Source organism: Solanum stenotomum, chromosome 1 (assembly GCF_019186545.1).
Source record: "Solanum stenotomum isolate F172 chromosome 1, ASM1918654v1, whole genome shotgun sequence".
NCBI classification, from domain to species: Eukaryota; Viridiplantae; Streptophyta; class Magnoliopsida; order Solanales; family Solanaceae; genus Solanum; species Solanum stenotomum.
The window spans coordinates 25,547,610-25,565,364 of NC_064282.1; the positions used below are offsets into that span (position 1 = coordinate 25,547,610).

A 17,755-nucleotide genomic window follows, 5' to 3' on the forward strand; every position below is an offset into this window, starting at 1 on the left:
TTCAGGTCCGACGTCATAGTATTGTCCTAAAATAAGTGTAAAAATCGCTTCAAAAACCGAAACGGATTTGAGTTTTGCCAGTCCAGGCCATCAATGTAATGCTTCTCCCCCAAGTTTGAAGCATCCAATCAAATTTGTTATCACCACCATTTGATTAGCCTATCATTCCCCACCTCATAAACATAACAACTAAAACCTAGTACTATAGTACCCCTTCTATCCTCCTCTTCGATAAGTTAAACGTATAAAATCAGACAGTGGCTTTGCCCTCATCTTCACAAGAGCTGCATTTGAATAGCAGCGTTGAGCCACAAAGTTCAGAGAGCCGAAAAAAAGGGGGGAGGGGGGGAGTTTATGCACATAAGAAACCTACACCAGGTTTTTACTTATAAATCACACACTTAAAAACATATTTGTTCATAAACATCACCAAGAACATCAAGCTCATGGTATGAAGTTTAAGCTACACTAAGGGAACACTGAACTTTTAATAACTAGTGCTTCATGTCTATATATATTAATAAAATAAAGTTCAAAGTATGCAGACTGATATCAGTGTAGTGTGTGTTCTCCAGTACTTCGCTACTCAGACTACTCACTGCTCCTAGCTTCTGGATTCTGCAGATGACATGAAAATCAGGGATCAGTTGGGGAGTAACATGTAATAGATTAATTAACCGTGTAACTACAATAACGGAAATGCAAAGGGTGACTACTAATGAGATCTTGGACTCGTTAAATAAGTCAACATCATAGTATTTCCCTTGCCAAGCCTTCAAATAGAGTTAAAAAGCTTGAAAAGCCCTGCAAGCGGGGTTGATAAGCAAAACCCTTACCCACACACAATTACCGACTTGGTTGGAAGCCCCCAAAAGGGAAGCAAAAAGGATTCAAATTCTAATCAATTCCTGCACCACAAATCACAGGCTGACCGAACCGACATGGCATAGGGTTCCAGGTAGATAAGAATAGTACATGATTTAAAAGATATAACAGTAGCAAATTAAGAGGCCTAGGCAGGAGTGAAGCATCAACAAAAGGCAAAGAACAAATGACAGGATAACTTTAGTGATGGAATAACATCATGCTTACCTTGTAGTAATCTAAGCTTTGAGCTGCTTAAGAATCTGAGGGTGGTTGTTGCTGCTGGGGCCAAATTGGCTGAGCCATATATGGACGGGGCTGCTGGGCATAAAGTGATTGATCAACAGGCTTTCCCATGTACATCCCTGGAGCTCCAATCGGTTGAGCAGATTGTGGTGGCATGCCATAATAGAATGGCAGACCCTCAGTTGGGCCTCCAACAGGAAGCGTTCCTCTAGGAATTGTTGCAAGCACCTCATCTTTCAAGTCCTCCCTTGGGACAATATCAACTAGGAAATCAAATATGTCAGTCCTTGTTATGGCTGCAGCGATATCATTTTTCTGCAGCGTCCTCCTTTTGTTCTCCTCAGTGTGGTTCCATGCACGCAGAGTCAATTCAAGTATGAACATCTCACAGGCACGAGCAAATACGACTGGTGCTTCAGCAGATATCATCCTAACATCTTCATCCGCTTTCATGATTTTCTTGATCCTTGCCAATGGCAAGCTATGATTCTTGAAATCAGTAACATGCTCGATTTCTTGATATTGATTTGCCCAGAAAGTTTGGAGTTGTTGCTGCAATTGTTGCTGCTGCTGCTGATGAATGTGTTGATAAGCGAGCTGATGTTGTGCCATCTGCGCTGACGAAGCAGAAAGACCAGCTGCTTGAGGAGATTGAATTGCACCAGCTGAAACTGCAGGAGGCCCTGCCATTTGGTTAGCTTGGTATGGAGCACCATATATTGGAGCTGAGCTAGTAACGACTCCAATACCTGGAGGCTGTCCATTTCCATGATGATCCATTTTGAGCAAGATTCCTTTTTGGAGAATTCAAGGCTACCTTAGGCTGTGGGCTAGGTAGAAACAAGTAACAATTTCAGAATTTAAATAAAGTCTTTCAAGTATTAGAAACTAAACAAATAAATCAAAAGAAACGCTAGTCATTCAGTTTAATCATGTCAAGGGAAGCCCTGACTAGTCATGTCACTTATGAGCTCAATTGTCTCATTATGTTATCTGCATAATGATACTATAATAATAATATCCACCTTTTCTAACTTCTCGCTTGCACTTGCACCCACCTATTGACTATGATCGCTACTTCTATACTGAGAATATCAATCACATGAAGATAATATATATTCATGCATTTCAAAGAAAACATCAGATGCTTAGTAAGAAGATGCTACTGAAGACCATACAATTTAAAAAATATATGCAGAGTATGCATGGAAAAGTATCTCAACCAAATAACAGAAAGAAATAAGTCAAACAGTCCATCATAACAGGTATGCAGATTCACAAGTAGTAATCCAGTCCAGTGAATCTATGCACGTGAAATATTCCAATGCAAAATATATTAGATAATCTATTAGAAGGAAACCTAGAAGTGTAAAAGGAATAAAGTCATTAAGCTCCATCATGTCATAACATAGATCACATCAATGAAGACAATATCTTAACAAGCAAAAGATAGTAATGACTAATGAGCATTAGACCACTTCCATGGTGCAAGAAGTAGCAGGCTCTACAGCCCTAGGAACAGACAATTTAATGACATGATCACTCCCTAAAAGAGCTGCTGAAAAAGTATAACCGAAACTACTAAAAACTACAAAACAATGCACTTCATACAGAGTTAACAGAGTCATCAGTTCAAAGTATCTATTATCAAAATCTTGTTTGAAGTAGTAACAAAGAAGCTTCTTCCCAACCCAGGCACGTGGTGAGCATGCATAATTGTCGCAAAATCTTCCTACACTCCAGATAAATGTTGTTACTTTCGTCTAATCCAAGATACAAACTAAATCCCAACTGGAAGTATAATAGACACTACTTTCAAATAAAGAACATGTCTATCATGCATCATTTTTGGAACCTTTACGGATAATTTGATATAACCTGCAAAATTTGTTGTCAGGAAATCCAAATCCCAATTCCTTGTTATTCAGGAAAATGTGTAACTAAATGTTCTGCAATCTGAAATCTTGTTATTCTAGTATCATCACAGAATCCAAATACCAACAGGAAAATCCAAAACCTTTGTTATTTTCCGGTCATTCCGAATCCAGATGGTAGTTAAGTCAGGAATAAAAAGCACAAAGAAAATCATAGGGAGTAAAATGCTTTCCACAAGTAAAACAACACAGAAAATAGAATTCAATCCATGAATAAAACATTAATCGTAACAGTGTATTTAAAGCATTTGCATGCTCCTAGTGATTCATACATGGAAACAGCAACAGAAGCATCTCTATCAAGACCGCTTAACAAACAAAGATGCCATCTTATGCATCTGCAAAAACCTCTGAACTAAATTTCAGCTCTAAACATCATCATTAAGAAAAACAAATATACATGCATGTGCCTGTCTATACAAGAGCATAAGACTAAACCTTAAACTTCAATCAACAAGCAAAAGAAACCATATTATGCATCCACAAAAACCTCTGAACTAAATTTCAGCTCTAAACATTGATAAGAAACACATATATACATGCATGTCCCTATATGCACCTGTCTATGCAAGAACATAAGACTAACCCCAAACTTCAATCAACAAGCAAAAGAAACCATACTATGCATCTGCTAAAATCTCCCCTTTCAATTTCAGTTCTATCACCACAAAACATAAACCCACACATGCATGCATGTAACTTATGTGTCTTTAAGCACAGATCAAGACCACTTCTCAAATACTAAAGACACCCACAACTGATCGATCATGGATCAACATAAAGGTCGAAAGGAGAGCAACACTCAGTACCTCCCACTGATTGAAGCTCCAAATTCTGGATTCGCCTCTCCAATCAAATTACCTAACATCAAGGGAAAACAAATCAGCAAACAAGCGATAACCTTGAGAAAAAAGAATCGAGCTGAAAAACCCCAAAAACAAACAATAAAACAACCATACATCCACTCAAATAAATGGAACCGACAAAAACTAACAACTAAAAGCAAAAACAAAACAATAATCAGCAAAATTGTTGCAAAGATAGACACATGCAGATACAAAACTGAACTTGAAAAATTGAAACTTGGGATTCCAACCAGATCAAAAACTCACTAAAACTCAGGCATAAATCTCCATCCAATCCAACAAAAAAACTATCTAAAATTTTAAAAAGAAAAAACAAGATTCATGTAAAAATAGAAACATGCACATGGAAAATTGAAGCTGGAAAAAACTAAAATTTTAATTGACAATAAAATTCACCAAACAACCCATCACCACAAAATCCAGACTGAAAACCCCCCACTAAGAATCAACCATAAATCTCTACAATAACCAAATCAAAACCACCGAATAACCCCCAAAAAAGAAGAAAAGAGCTAAGATTTCATATAAAAAAAGAAATTTCAAAGCTAAATCAACAAAAAAAAAACTCACTAAATTAACTACAAATCTCCATTTTAATCAAACACCCACCAAAGTAAGAAGCAAAATTCAACCAGTATATGTAAAAACATAAACATGCAGATAAAAAAAAGAAGAAATTGAACCTGAAAGATTGAAACTTTTATGCTTTTTTTAGAGAGAGAAAGAGAGAGTGAGAGCTAGGGTTCAATCAAACAGGTAGATGATTGATATATTGATTCCAAATACAGGTGAAGAGCTAATAAATACTTAACACTTAACTACTTATTCAAAGTTAAAAGGTACAACTTTATTTGTTTAAGGTACTACTAAATAAAGCACAAGTCATTTTTTATGGTCTTTCTACTATAGACTAGAACTCTCCACGTGGCCCCCTCATTTTTGAACTTTATTGTGATCATGCTTACGTTAAAAATATTTTAACAAAAGAAAAGAGAAAAGAAAAACCTAATTAATTTTACTAACTTTTTTATTTATTTTTTTATGATAAAGTGATAAATCTTTTGTCGTCACCTTTGTTTTTTTATCAAACTTAAAAAAGGATGAAAAATTGAAGACGCAACTACTCAACTATATATGTGGCAATTTTAATTTAAGTTTATTGGATACGTTTAAACACATAAGCATTAATTACTACTCTCACCGTCCACTTTTAGTTGTCATAGTTTCCTATTTTAAAGTCAAATTATAAAAAATTTTGACTAATATTTTACGATGTATTTTTCGTATAGTTTTTGAATATCTAAATTTTTTGTTTAAAATATTGAATTAATGTAATCTACTTTAACTTTGAAAATTAAGTAAATTGACTTTCAAAAAATGTAACATGACAAATAAAAATGGACAGAGGGAGTATTTACTATGACTGAGAAAAGTATTCTTAAGCTTTTTGATATATACATTAATTATATATTTCCTCCGTCCATATTACATAGACCTCTTATTAAAAAAAGTAATTGTCATATATTATTTAATCACTTACTAAATTAAGATAGAATTAATTATTATTATTTCTGTTTTACCTTATAATTTATATGCCTTTGAATGTGAGGTATGCTCAATACTAGCTATTCCTATATTTGATGTATATTTTTTCTAACTTAATTTTATGTGCATTGATATGAACAAAGGACAAAATAATTAAATTAATTAATTTATTAATTATTTCTTAATTACCGTATAGAATAGAAAGTGTCATCTAATATGAAACGGAGGGAATAAGATTTTTGAGTTAATGCTCATATAAATGAAAGTGAGAGAACCACCGATGAACAAATATGATATTGTGGATTGAGCTGTTCTTTCTTAACTAGAAGTTTTGGATTCGAGTCCTGAGTATAAAAAAAATTCTAATAAGGAGCGCTTCCTACCAAATGGGATCTTACAGGAAGTCAGGAAGTTTATCCGGAATAATCAGGCTACAATTTGAGTACTGAACACCGAGTAATAAATAAAAAAAAAGGTGAAAAATCATTGATATTTAAGGTTTAATTCATTTTATTCACAAATCACAATGAAAGAGTTGAAATTGAGGCAGACTAATGCACATCTCAACAATGAAAAATGAGCGAGAAATTTTAATAGCTCAATTGATTACTCATTTAATATTTTTGTTTCAATTTCATTAATGAATGGGGAGGTGGGGGATACTGTAACACTTCATCTACCAATCGATAATTATAGAGGAAGCCATTTAACTAATCTGTTTTGTTGACTATTTGGTTTCCACTAAATATTGCTTTTTGGAGCACTTCTTAAAGATACAACGTGTTAACTTATCCGGATAAGATAAATTAGGCTTTTGTTGGTATAAAGTCATTACATATTTTAGGCTAATTGTACTTTCTTCATTTCATTCCATATCTATATATCTATAATAAAATTGAAAATAAACACGCTGATGTGAAATAACTCATTGACCTTTATTACTATTTATCTTTTTTTTTCATAATTTTGAGATTTTTTCTTATTTTCTTTCTTCAAACCTTCAAAAATAAAAATTATTTCTTTCATTATTATTTGTATTGATTACATTATAATGGGTCATTTAAATGGCCAGAATTGAATTGTTTATTGCATTTTTTGGTTCATTTCCGTTGTCTGCTTAAAGAATAATTAAAAATCTCATAAAACTCAATCAAATATGGCAAACAAATGCAGTAACATCCCAATTAAAACTTTTAGCCCACGTTGCAGTCCCTTCATTAAGCATAATTATGCACTTAATGCTCATTTATATGAAATTACTCAAAATCCATTAGTTTTCTTCAGTTACTAATTTTTTTTGAGTACTATAAATACTAAAGAAAGTCATATCCAAAGCACAACATTCTTCCTTTTTCTTTCCATAGCTTTCTTCTCAATTATTATTATTATTAATTGTTAATATTAATAATGGCAACAATTTATTCCTTTTTTTTTTTTTGGAAACTTTATTCCCGAAAAACAAAAAAAGGTTCATACATTTTTATTTTGTTTTTGCCACAATTATTTATATAATGTATTGGAAATGACTTTCTTCGTTATGAAATGAAGTGGAATGACATATGGCCCCTTCTTTAGCAATATATACATTTTAATGTTGCTTTTACCACATCTATTAGTTTAATATAGTGTACTGGTACAAAAATTTTATTTGTTAGGAAATGAAGTGGAATGGCATATGCCCCCCTTTTCAACAATATATCAAATTTTGTTATTTTTATTATTTGTTGCAAGGTTGTATATAAATGTAATAAAAAATTAAACGTAACAGTTTTGTCTTGTACATAAACGCCTTATTATAAATTTTAGAAATATATTTATTGCAAGATTGTACATTGTAATGTGAATTTAAATGTAATAATTTTATCTTTTATGGGATAAATGTTCTATTATAAATTCTAGAAATAATTATATTAATTTCATATTGAATTTGATAATTCCTACATATTTGAAGAATGTGTTATCATTAACGATATATCAATTTTTTTTACTTTTATTTTTGTTGCAGACTTGTATATAGTTATACTGTGAATTGGAATGCAATAATTTTATCTTTTCTGATATAAATGTCTTACTATAATCTTAGAAATAATTATGTTAATTTCATATTGAATTTTAATTGTTCTTTCATTATATTTATTAAATAAATAACATATCTAGAAAAAGATGGATATTTCTTTCATTTCAAAATAAATTTATATATAATACAAAAGTTAAATAAAAGAAGAGTGATATGCCACCTTTCTTTAATAGGAATTCATTTATCTTTTTTTTTTCTTAGAGATTCATCTTCATCCTCGTAACTTCATATGTTAACTATTAATTAATAATATATATAATTCACATGACATTACTTAATTACGATAAACCAAGCAACTAATTATATTAATAAATTAAATATTTTTTTGATAGGAGTCAACCCACGTACAAAGCTAACCTCTCCCCATAAGCTGGTTCAAGTCTGTGCAACAATTCCTAAAGCGAAATTAAAAAGTTATTCCTTAAGCCAATTTAGAAAAGATATTTAATTTCAATAATTTTAATGTGCATAATTTTTTTTAAAAATTAAATAATTAAATCATTGATAATTTATCCTTATTCCTCTTGATGAACCCTATATGTATATGTGTTCTTATTCATATATTCGGATATTCCTTTATAGGTATAATCTTATTTTTTAAGACTTCTATTCAATAAAATTGTTTTTATATCTTGGATCTTGTATTGATTATATAAGCCTGAAGAATTTTACATATAAAATTTTACGTTTTTTTTTTATCTACAGGTCTTATTCATAGTGCGTTAATTTTTATGATGTATTAATTCTTACAACTTGCAGGGAAATGAAAAAGATCAAATGGTAGATTAGTAAATAAAAGAATATATATATATATATATATATATATATATATATATATAAAATCCTGAAAAGACATTTTATTATAATTACTGTTTTTCTATAAAATTATAACATTAATTAATATTTATTTATATATTATAATTTTTTAAGGACCGCGCGAAGCGCGGACAAGGACACTAGTTAGTTATATTGCTAAAAATATTTGTTTTAAACTATCATCAATTAACCAAATTCAAATAATCTTTTTAATATTGAAATTAATTATTTTTAAAGTAAACAACATTGAATAAATTATTCATGAAGAGTAAATTAGTAAAAACACTTATTATTCATCATTAACGATTTCTTAAAAACGTATAAAAAAGAAATATGTAACATCTCGCAAATTGAAAGAACTAGAAAGAGCTAGAATTAGAAAGAGTGATTTTTGGAAATAATAAAAATTTGGAAAATTGGTTAAGTTAAGCTTGAGTTTTTGGTCAACTTCAAACGACCATAACTCCTAGCTCAGGATGAGTTAGGTGTGTTTCCAGATATCATAGGAAAGATCTTGGAATAATCTTTCCAACGCCGCCGAGTTTGCGCGATTCCAAGTTTGTATGAGTGAGTTATGCCCGTTGGAAGTTGGGCTGTTCAAATAAGAAAAGTCCAATCCGGATTTTAGAAGGGCATTATGGTCTTTCCACCATCCAATTAATTTATTTCGTTTTTGGTAATTAAGTTGGGGTCTAAACTGATTTGGATTCAATTTACGCTTTTGAGGAACAAGTTATGGTTTTGAGAGATGAGAAAAGAAAAGGAGAAAAGAGGAGAAGGAGCAAAGAATTGCCAAGTTCTTGAAGGTAGGCTCATGGATTTCGTCAAGGGGTGATCCCTACGAGGTATGCGAGTCTTTCATAGCGTTGGGTTCGTTCACCCACGCGCCAATCATGTTATTTCAGCGAAGTTTGTTCTAGAAAGTTGAAAGTTGATGAATCTTGAATGGTGTTCTTGAAATTGGCCTTCGTTCTTGAGTTAGGTTGAGATTGAGGAGTTCCTTGAGTTAAAATGTTGTTTACTTGAGTTGTTTGAGTTATATTCTTGTGTATACATATTGGGTAACTGAATCTAAAGGGATTTTGAGAAAAAGAATCGAGTTTAGGCGAATTGGGGTTAGAAAATGAAGAAGGAACAAGTAGGGCAGAAACTGGGTACCAGGTCCGTATCGCGTACCTGTTCCTCAGAAGTGTAATTTTTCCCTTCGCGTCGCGGCGAGGACACAAACCTCTCTACCTCAAAAATTATTTTCGCGACCAAAATTTAAATACACCTCCGCGTCATCGACCCATCCCCAGATAGTGATTTCTTGATCTTTTCTCATGTTTAGCTATCTAAAATCATTCCTAAACATCATGAGATCTTTCCTATCACAAATCATAATCCTTGAATCCATAATTCAATTCAAGGAAAGTTAAGAGTCAAGTCAAGAGAAGTTAAGAGTCAAGTAAAGAGAAGTCAATAGTCAAATCAAGAGAAGTTAAGAGTCAAGGCAAGAGAAGTCAAAAGTCAAGTTAAGAGAAGTTCTTAAAGTTTTTCAAAAGTCTTTTACAAATGTTTTAACTTTGTCTTAAGACTTGAGTTTTTATTTGAGTAAAGAGTAAAGTTTGAAGTTCATTTCTTCAAAAGAGTATATCGGGATTATGTATTCCCAAAGAGTAAAGTTTTCACATTTAAGCAAGAAAGGAAACTGTGATTTCCAAAAGAGCCTTTGAGCTAGTTTTCAGTAAAGAGTAAGAGTAAAGGTCATTCTTCAAAGATTATACGGGAACTAAGTATTCCCAAGAGTTAAAATGTTTTCACATTTGAGCAAGAAAGGAAACTGAGATTTCCAAGAGAGCTTTTAAGCTAAGTTTTTGAGTAATTATCTCAAACCAAAGAAAGAGTTTTGTTTTTACAAACATATGAGCTAAGTATATTTTGGTAGTAGTATTGAGCACCGCTATGGGGACGAGTTTGAGTTTAGATAACTTACGTCTTCATAAACCATTTAGCCATTATGGGTAGTAAATGATCACACTTTTTAGATGACTCTTTAAGATGATTTTAGCATAGACTAGTGGATCCACTTAGTTAAACATTCTATATGATGGCAAAGTATATGACAGTTCTGGCAGCGTGGGCAAGACGTTGTATCACCACTTAGGCTCATAGTGGTGGTTGTCTGTTAGAGAAACTCCCACAGAAACTATATTACTTTATTATATGAGTAAAATTGAGTCTGTTATTGCATTTTCTTTAACGAACTAAGTTGTTTTCTACTGTTTTAAAAGCTTTCTATATATTGCATGTGTTTATTGCTTTATATTGAATTAAGTTATTCAGGAGTTGAGTAAAGCCAAGATAAGTGTTCCTTTCAGATCTTTTTCAAGCTTAAGTTGTGTTTAGCATTCCAACTCGCATACTCATACATTCAATGTACTGATGCCAGTTGACCTGCATCGTCTTATGATGCAGACGCAGGTAACCAGGATCAACATCCAGTGTCTCGTTGATCCAGTTGAGCACTCAAAGTCTGTTAGTGAGCCTCTTTGCATTCCGAAGGACTCTTTTTTATCATTTGCTTTCAGTATTTCATTGTTAGGATGATCGGGGGTCTTGTCCCAACATCCCTCTTTGTTTTAGAGGCTTCATAGACAGTTAGTTGTGCAGTTGTCTTTACATTATCATTTCATATGTTAAGACTTGGGTTGCCATTTTGACCAAGTTGAATGTTGACTTTTAAACATACTAAGTTATTTTATTAAACAATTGAGTAAGTGCATTTGATCATTGTAATATGCCTAGAGTCTTCCGCTGAGTAAGTAAGCCAGGTCAAGGGTTCGCTTAGGACCAACAATGGTTCTCGAGTGCTAGCCACGTCCGGGGTGAATGCTCGGGGCGTGATAAAATATGACAACTAATATAAGACGTAGTGAGTACTAGACAAGGACCTATCTTTTGTTAGTCATGCTTTCGAACAAAATATTTGAAATGTTTTAAATAGAGCTAAAAGTGCAAGAGTTATGATAACTAGGAAAAAACCTACCCGCACAAGGCGTATACATAAAAAAATTAATGCAATTTTCTTTATTATGTGATTTAGTGAAGTAAAACACATGATAATTAATTAAGATTTAGTAATATGAACTATAAATTTAAACACATGGCATGCATGTATTGGATTGGTGTATACACCCGGTGCGGGTAAGTTTTACCCTGATAACTATGCTAATAAACATCGATCTATCTTCCATGTGACTACCGCAAATCTTCCTTTCTTTTGATGACATTCGAATTATGGGATGTATTATTTTATCATGGATTGCTTATTGAATTATGATGGTTGATTTGGATATTACATATTATAGATGTTATGTTTTGGTTGCCACGTGAAGATTGATATAGGTGTCAATCACGACGATTTGAACCGTGACAAATTACTTCTTCCATCGGCTAGTTTAGTTCCAATCCAAAAGCTTTGTCACTATTGGAGAAGCTTTGTTGCTGTTGGAGGAATTAAGACTACTCCCTTGTACGTATATATTATCAGGAATTAAATAATTGAAAAATAATATTATCTAGACTTCTTTTGTACCTTGATAACCGTAGGCTCTTCGTTAAATTCTTTGACCTCTACTATAAAATAATTTTATAAAAGTTGTGGTTATGGTTGAGGAGAAGAAATAATTCATTGGCCTCCACTATAAATTATTTTTTAAAAGCTAAATAAAATAATCACATTTTTAGCATTACTAGGAATTTCATTGAATACTACGTCAAATTATTTCTTCTCCTCAACCACAACTGGTGCATCTGTTCTGCTCGACCAGGGGCGTTGATGAAGTCGGCGAATCCGAAGATGCGGCTGAAACTCCAAGCTTGACTACCTTCTCTGGTGCTTCAATTGTGGCAAGAGGGCAGATGAAAGTTGCTCGGTAGTGTTGGAATTTGGGAGTGCGAATGGGGAGTTCTAGGGTTTTGGTAGGGAAGAAAATTGAAGCTTTTTAATTTGAATTTGGTGGAGAAGATGGCAAGTGCTTAGAGAAGTTTTGTGTTATAATTTGGGTGTGCTTTCTAATTAATCCGGCTGGGTCTTTATTTATAGGTTGAAGTTTCATAAATTTTGGATAAACGTTTTAGATTGCGACACGTGTCCCGCCATTATAGAAAGGTTATATACGTCCCAAAATTTTGACGGTAAGGACACAGTGTCCAAAAAGTATAACGAAGGGTATTTAGATATCATTTATGATAGTTCGGGGGTATATTTATCTTTTTTTTCTTATATTTTTGGTAGGTTTTTAAGATGGGAAAAAGAACAAATATACCTCTGAACTATCATAAATGGTATGTAGATATCCTCCGTCATACTTTTGGGACATTGGTGCCCCTCTCGTCCACAATAGAGTATATATGCCCTTCACTCTAACGAAAGACTATATAGTGACATGTGGCACAATCTTTTCCGTCGAAATGATATTTAATAAATGTCGGGTCAGTGGATAGGATTGTGACACATGTATGTTTGTTATTATAAAGGGTATATATGCTTTAGTTTTTGGACGGCAAGGGCACCAATGTCCCAAAAGTATAACGGAGGGTATCTGCATACCATTTACGATAGTTCAGGAGCATATTTGTCCTTTTTCCCTTTAAGATTGATGAATGATGAGACTTCTAATAAAATCTAATGTAAATCAATATATATACTACCTCCGTCCACTTTTACTTGTTATAAGTTCTTTTTAGAGTAAAACTATAAAAACTTTGACTAAAATTTTATATAAGCAAAAAATTGCTACTTATAGTACTTTTTGTATAGTTTTTGAATATCTAAATTTTTGGTTTAAAATATTGAATTAATGTAATCTAATTCAACTTTGAAAACTAGTCAAATTGACTTTCGAAAAGCGCAACATGACAAATAAAAGTAGACAGAATGACTAGTTATTTACAAGATTTTTAAATATTTACTCAGTAAATATATTTCACACCAAGTATAAAAACCCTTCTTTTGTTCCTTAATTTTCACCTTTCAATTGTTTCTCAAAAACAACTTGAGATCTAGGATTTTTCAAGCACCATTTTTTATTTTTTTTTATATTTCTATTGCAACAAATAGGATTTAGAGACATCACATAATATATTTGATAAGTGTGTATGTTCCTAGATGTTTTGATGATCTACTCACAAGTGCAGGGACCTGGTCCTCTGCAGAGTATGTATACTCGTCCAGTTTTCAAAGTGCTGTACAACTGTAAAAGCTGTCCATGTCAGGAAGTTGGTGAAGCTGCAAAGTACTTCACCAATTAGAAACGAGGAGGTTGCTTGTACATTGGATAATATTTCTTCATGATATATATTCAACAACAAACAACAATATTACTCATTCATTCAAAGAGAGATACTTTCAAGCTTAAAAACAACAAGGGACTTGATAGAAGTGCTGCTATATATTTACTTTCTGTACCAACTGTATTTTGTTTGATGTAATAGCGCTTACATTGTAGGATTCATTTCGTTGTGATAAGAAACGTTTCAACCTGTTTGAATCATTGTAAGAACTAGGTTAAGGGTAACTTAGGTTCTTACTCTAAAAGTCTATATTAATCTGAATAGGATTAGTATAGTGGGTAGTGTGGTATCTACTCTAGCTCATCTAAGTAATATGAAGTGTTACTTAGAGTTGGGATTAGCAGGCTAATCTCGATTTGTAACTGGCTTTTACTTTTGATTGGAGAAGATTAGTGAAAAGAAGTTCTAAAAGTCTTGGCAGGTCAGGTCGTGGTTTTACTCCCTTGAGCAAGGAGGCTTCCACGTAAACTCTCTTGTCAATCTTTACTTTCAGCATTTGTTCTCTACTGTCAAATATTGTAACTGTGTTGAGGACCTGGTCCCATCGACTTAAGTGGACGCATACATTCCATCAATATTTTTTTTTGTTGCAATTACAAGAGACATATAGAGAAAAAATCATGTCATCTTTCATTGCATTGAAGAAAAATAACAAAAATGTTGTACTCATCATAAATGATGTTGAGGGAATTACCAATCATACTCTAGAAAAGCAGAAGGATAGCAAGGAGAGATTGAAAACTTTGAAAATGAGACTGGAAACTTTGACCAAGAAAACAGAAATTCTGAAGATCGAAATAAATGATTTAAAGATAACACTCATTGATAATGAAGAAGCCCATAAAGTTGCAAAAGCCAAGGTGCAAGAACTTGACACCCAGTTGAAGGCAACTCAAGCAAAGCAAAGGGAGATGAGCACATAAAGAATGGGCGTATGCAAGATTTTTCGTTAATGGTGTCGCTATTAAAGAAGAGGAAATAAATTTCAAGGAATAGTGAATAATTTCTTGAATGTTAGGGTTTTAGATTAGCTTGACTATTTCAATTCAAAATAAGTTGGTTAAATTTAATGTCTATTGTCTTTCATTTATGAAAAAATATCACAAAAAATTTTCTTCTAATGATTTTCAAATTCGTGGAGCCATGGAGCACTTTGTGCTAACCATTGTCAATTGATAATTTATGCACAAAATATTGTGATTTTTCAGATTTCATATCTATATTTTCATTAAAAAACTTTATAATAGGCAAAACTATCATTTAATATTTTTCTCAAATTAATATTTCATTATTTTATAATATTGACTAAACTCCTAAAATATATGCAAAGTAGTATTTATGTAGTTTTCACTTTCCTTGTGTACATGAAAAAGACAGGAGAATTAATGTTGACTCCCAAATTATATGAAAGGAGAATTAGAAAAGGCTTCTAAAATATATGGAAATTAGAATTTATATATGGAAAGAAGAATTGAAAATATATGGAAAGAAAAATCAAGTATTGAAACCAAATATATGTAAGCACTCCTTTAATTTGTTCTATAATTCTATTTGAGGTGTTAAATCACAAATTGTTTAGAAGTTGTAGGACTTTCATGAAATATATATATGATGCTAATAGTATTTGGAAAATTATTTTTATGATGAAATATCCATGGCCTAATACACAAGAAATATTGAGGAATTTGAATAATTTCAAAAAAATGATATATAAATATAATTATATGTGTTAAAAAATAGTGTGAATATACGAGATGGTTCCCCAACTCATTATGATGGTCTTCATAAAGTTTTTTCAGAATTTTTTTTTGGGTACTCCGGGGAGTCAGATCCATGGGCTTACACACAAAAAAACTTAGAAATTTGGGTAATTCCTAAAAAATGGCCTATAAATGTAAAAATATGCGTTAAAAATGGTGTGAATATACATGATGGTTCCCCCAACTTATTACAGAGATCCTCATAAAAAAATTTAAGAATTTTTTTTTGGGTGCTCCGGAGAGCCAGATCCATGGGTTAATACACTCCAAAACCCGTGAAATTTGGGTAATTCTTAAAAAATGGCATGTAAACACAAAAATATGTGTTAAAAAATAGTGTGAGTATACACGATGGTTCTCAACTCATTATGAACGTCCTCATAAAAAAAATTTAGATTTTTTTTTGCCGATGCTCCGGGGAGCCAGATCCATGATTTAATACACACAAAAAACTAAGGAATTTGGATAATACCTAAAAAATAGAAAGTAAATACAAAAATATGAGTTAAAAAATGGTGTGAGTATAAGTGATAGTTCCCCGACTCATTACGAAGGTCCTTAAAAGAAATTGTAGAAATTTTTTTGGGTGCTCCAGGGAGCCAGATCCATGGGCTAATATACACGAAAAACTGAGTAATTCGGGTAATTCCTAAAAGAATAATCAGTAAATGCGAAAATATGCGATAAAAATGGTGTGAGTACACGTGATGGTTCTTCAACTTATTATAGAGGTTCTTATAAAGTTTTTTCAGAAAAAAAATTTGGGTACTACGGAGAGCAATATCCATGGGCTAATACACACGAAAAACTGAGAAATTTGGATAATTCCTAAAAATGGCTTGTATATGCGTTAAAAATTGTGTGAATATACGTGATGGGTCCTCAACTCATTACGGAGGTTCTCATAAAGTTTTTCGGAAAATTTTTGAATGCTCTGGGGAGCTAGGTCTATTGGCTAATACACACAAAAAAAATGAGTAATTTGGGTAATTCCTAAAAAATAGCCTATAAATGCGTTAAAAAATGGTGTGAGTATACATGAAGATTCCCCAACTCATTACAGAGATCCTTACAATTTTTTTTTCAGAATTTTTTGGGTGAACCTGGGAGCTAGATCTATGGGCTAATACACACGAAAAACTGAGTAATTTGGATAATTCCTAAAAGATAGCGTGTAAATGCGAAAATATGCATTAAGAAAATGGTGTGAGTACGCGAAGGTTTCCATACTCATTATGGAGGTCCTAATAAAGTTTTTTCAGAAATTTTTTTTGGGTGCTCCGGGGAGTCAGATCCATCCATGAGCTGATACACACGAAAAACTGAGAAATTTGAGTAATTCCTTAAAAATGACATGTAAATATAAAAATTGCGTTAAAAAAATGGTGTGAGTATACGCGATGGTTCCTCAACTCATTACAGAGGTCCTTATAAAGTTTTTTTCAGAAAAATTTTGGGTGCTCCGGGGAGCCAGATTCATGGGCTAATACACACAAAAAATTGAGGAATTTAGGTAATTCCTAATAAATGGTATGCGAATACAAAAGCATGTGTTAAAGAAATAGTGTGAATATACGTGATGGTTTCCCAACTCATTACAAAGGTCCTCATAAAGTTGTTTTAGAAAAAAAATTGGGTGCTCTGGGGAGCAGGTCCATGGGCTAATACATACAAAAAATCGAGTAATTTGAGTAATTCTTAAAAACTGTCCCGTAAATATCAAAATATGCGTTAAAAATGGTGTGAGTATATGTGATGTTTCCCCAAATCTTTACGAAGGTCCTCATAATGTTTTTTCATAATTTTTTTTGGGTGCTTCGGGGAGTCACATCCATGAGCTAGTACACATGAAAAATCAAGGAGTTTGAGTAATTAATGCAAAAATATGCGTTAAAAATGATGTGAGTATACGTGATGTTTCCCCAACTCGTTATGAAAGTTTTTATCAAGTTTTTTCAGACGTAAAAATATTAAGCAAGGACCTATCTTTTGTTAGCCGTGCTTTCAAACAAAATATTTGAAATGTTTTAAATATATAGCTAAAAGTGCAAGAGTTATGATAACTATGCTAATAAACACCGATCTATCTTCCATGTGACTGCCACAAATCTTCTTTTCTTTTAGATATTGATACAATTTATTTATTTATCCATTTGATATTCGTGGACGGTTTTATCTATAGTACTTTTAATATGATGACATTCGAACTATGGGGGATGTATTATTTCAGACTTTTGCATTATATTTTTTACTTAGCCAGAGACTTTATTTCATCATATTTTGCTTATTGAATTATGATGGTTGATTTAA

At 32.3% G+C, this 17,755-nt stretch overlaps 1 protein-coding gene across 5 annotated transcripts; it reads right to left on the reverse strand.

Annotated features, from left to right (window-relative positions):
- Nucleotides 1-396: 396 nt before the first annotated feature.
- LOC125869980 (nuclear transcription factor Y subunit C-9-like) lies at nt 397-4,709 on the reverse strand. Of its 5 annotated transcripts, none has more exons than XM_049550372.1 (4): nt 4,594-4,708; nt 3,854-3,905; nt 1,860-1,933; nt 397-1,781 (listed from the first exon to the last, which is right to left on the reverse strand). In XM_049550372.1, the coding sequence occupies exons 3-4, from the start codon at nt 1,888-1,890 to the stop codon at nt 1,120-1,122; spliced, it is 693 nt and encodes a 230-aa protein (XP_049406329.1). In that variant the 5' UTR covers nt 1,891-1,933; nt 3,854-3,905; nt 4,594-4,708; the 3' UTR covers nt 397-1,119. The 5 variants fall into 5 exon arrangements, with proteins under 5 accessions (XP_049406329.1, XP_049406326.1, XP_049406334.1 ...); XM_049550369.1 differs by having other exon boundaries at nt 1,860-1,940; XM_049550377.1 differs by lacking the exon at nt 4,594-4,708 and adding an exon at nt 4,520-4,550.
- Nucleotides 4,710-17,755: the final 13,046 nt, after the last annotated feature.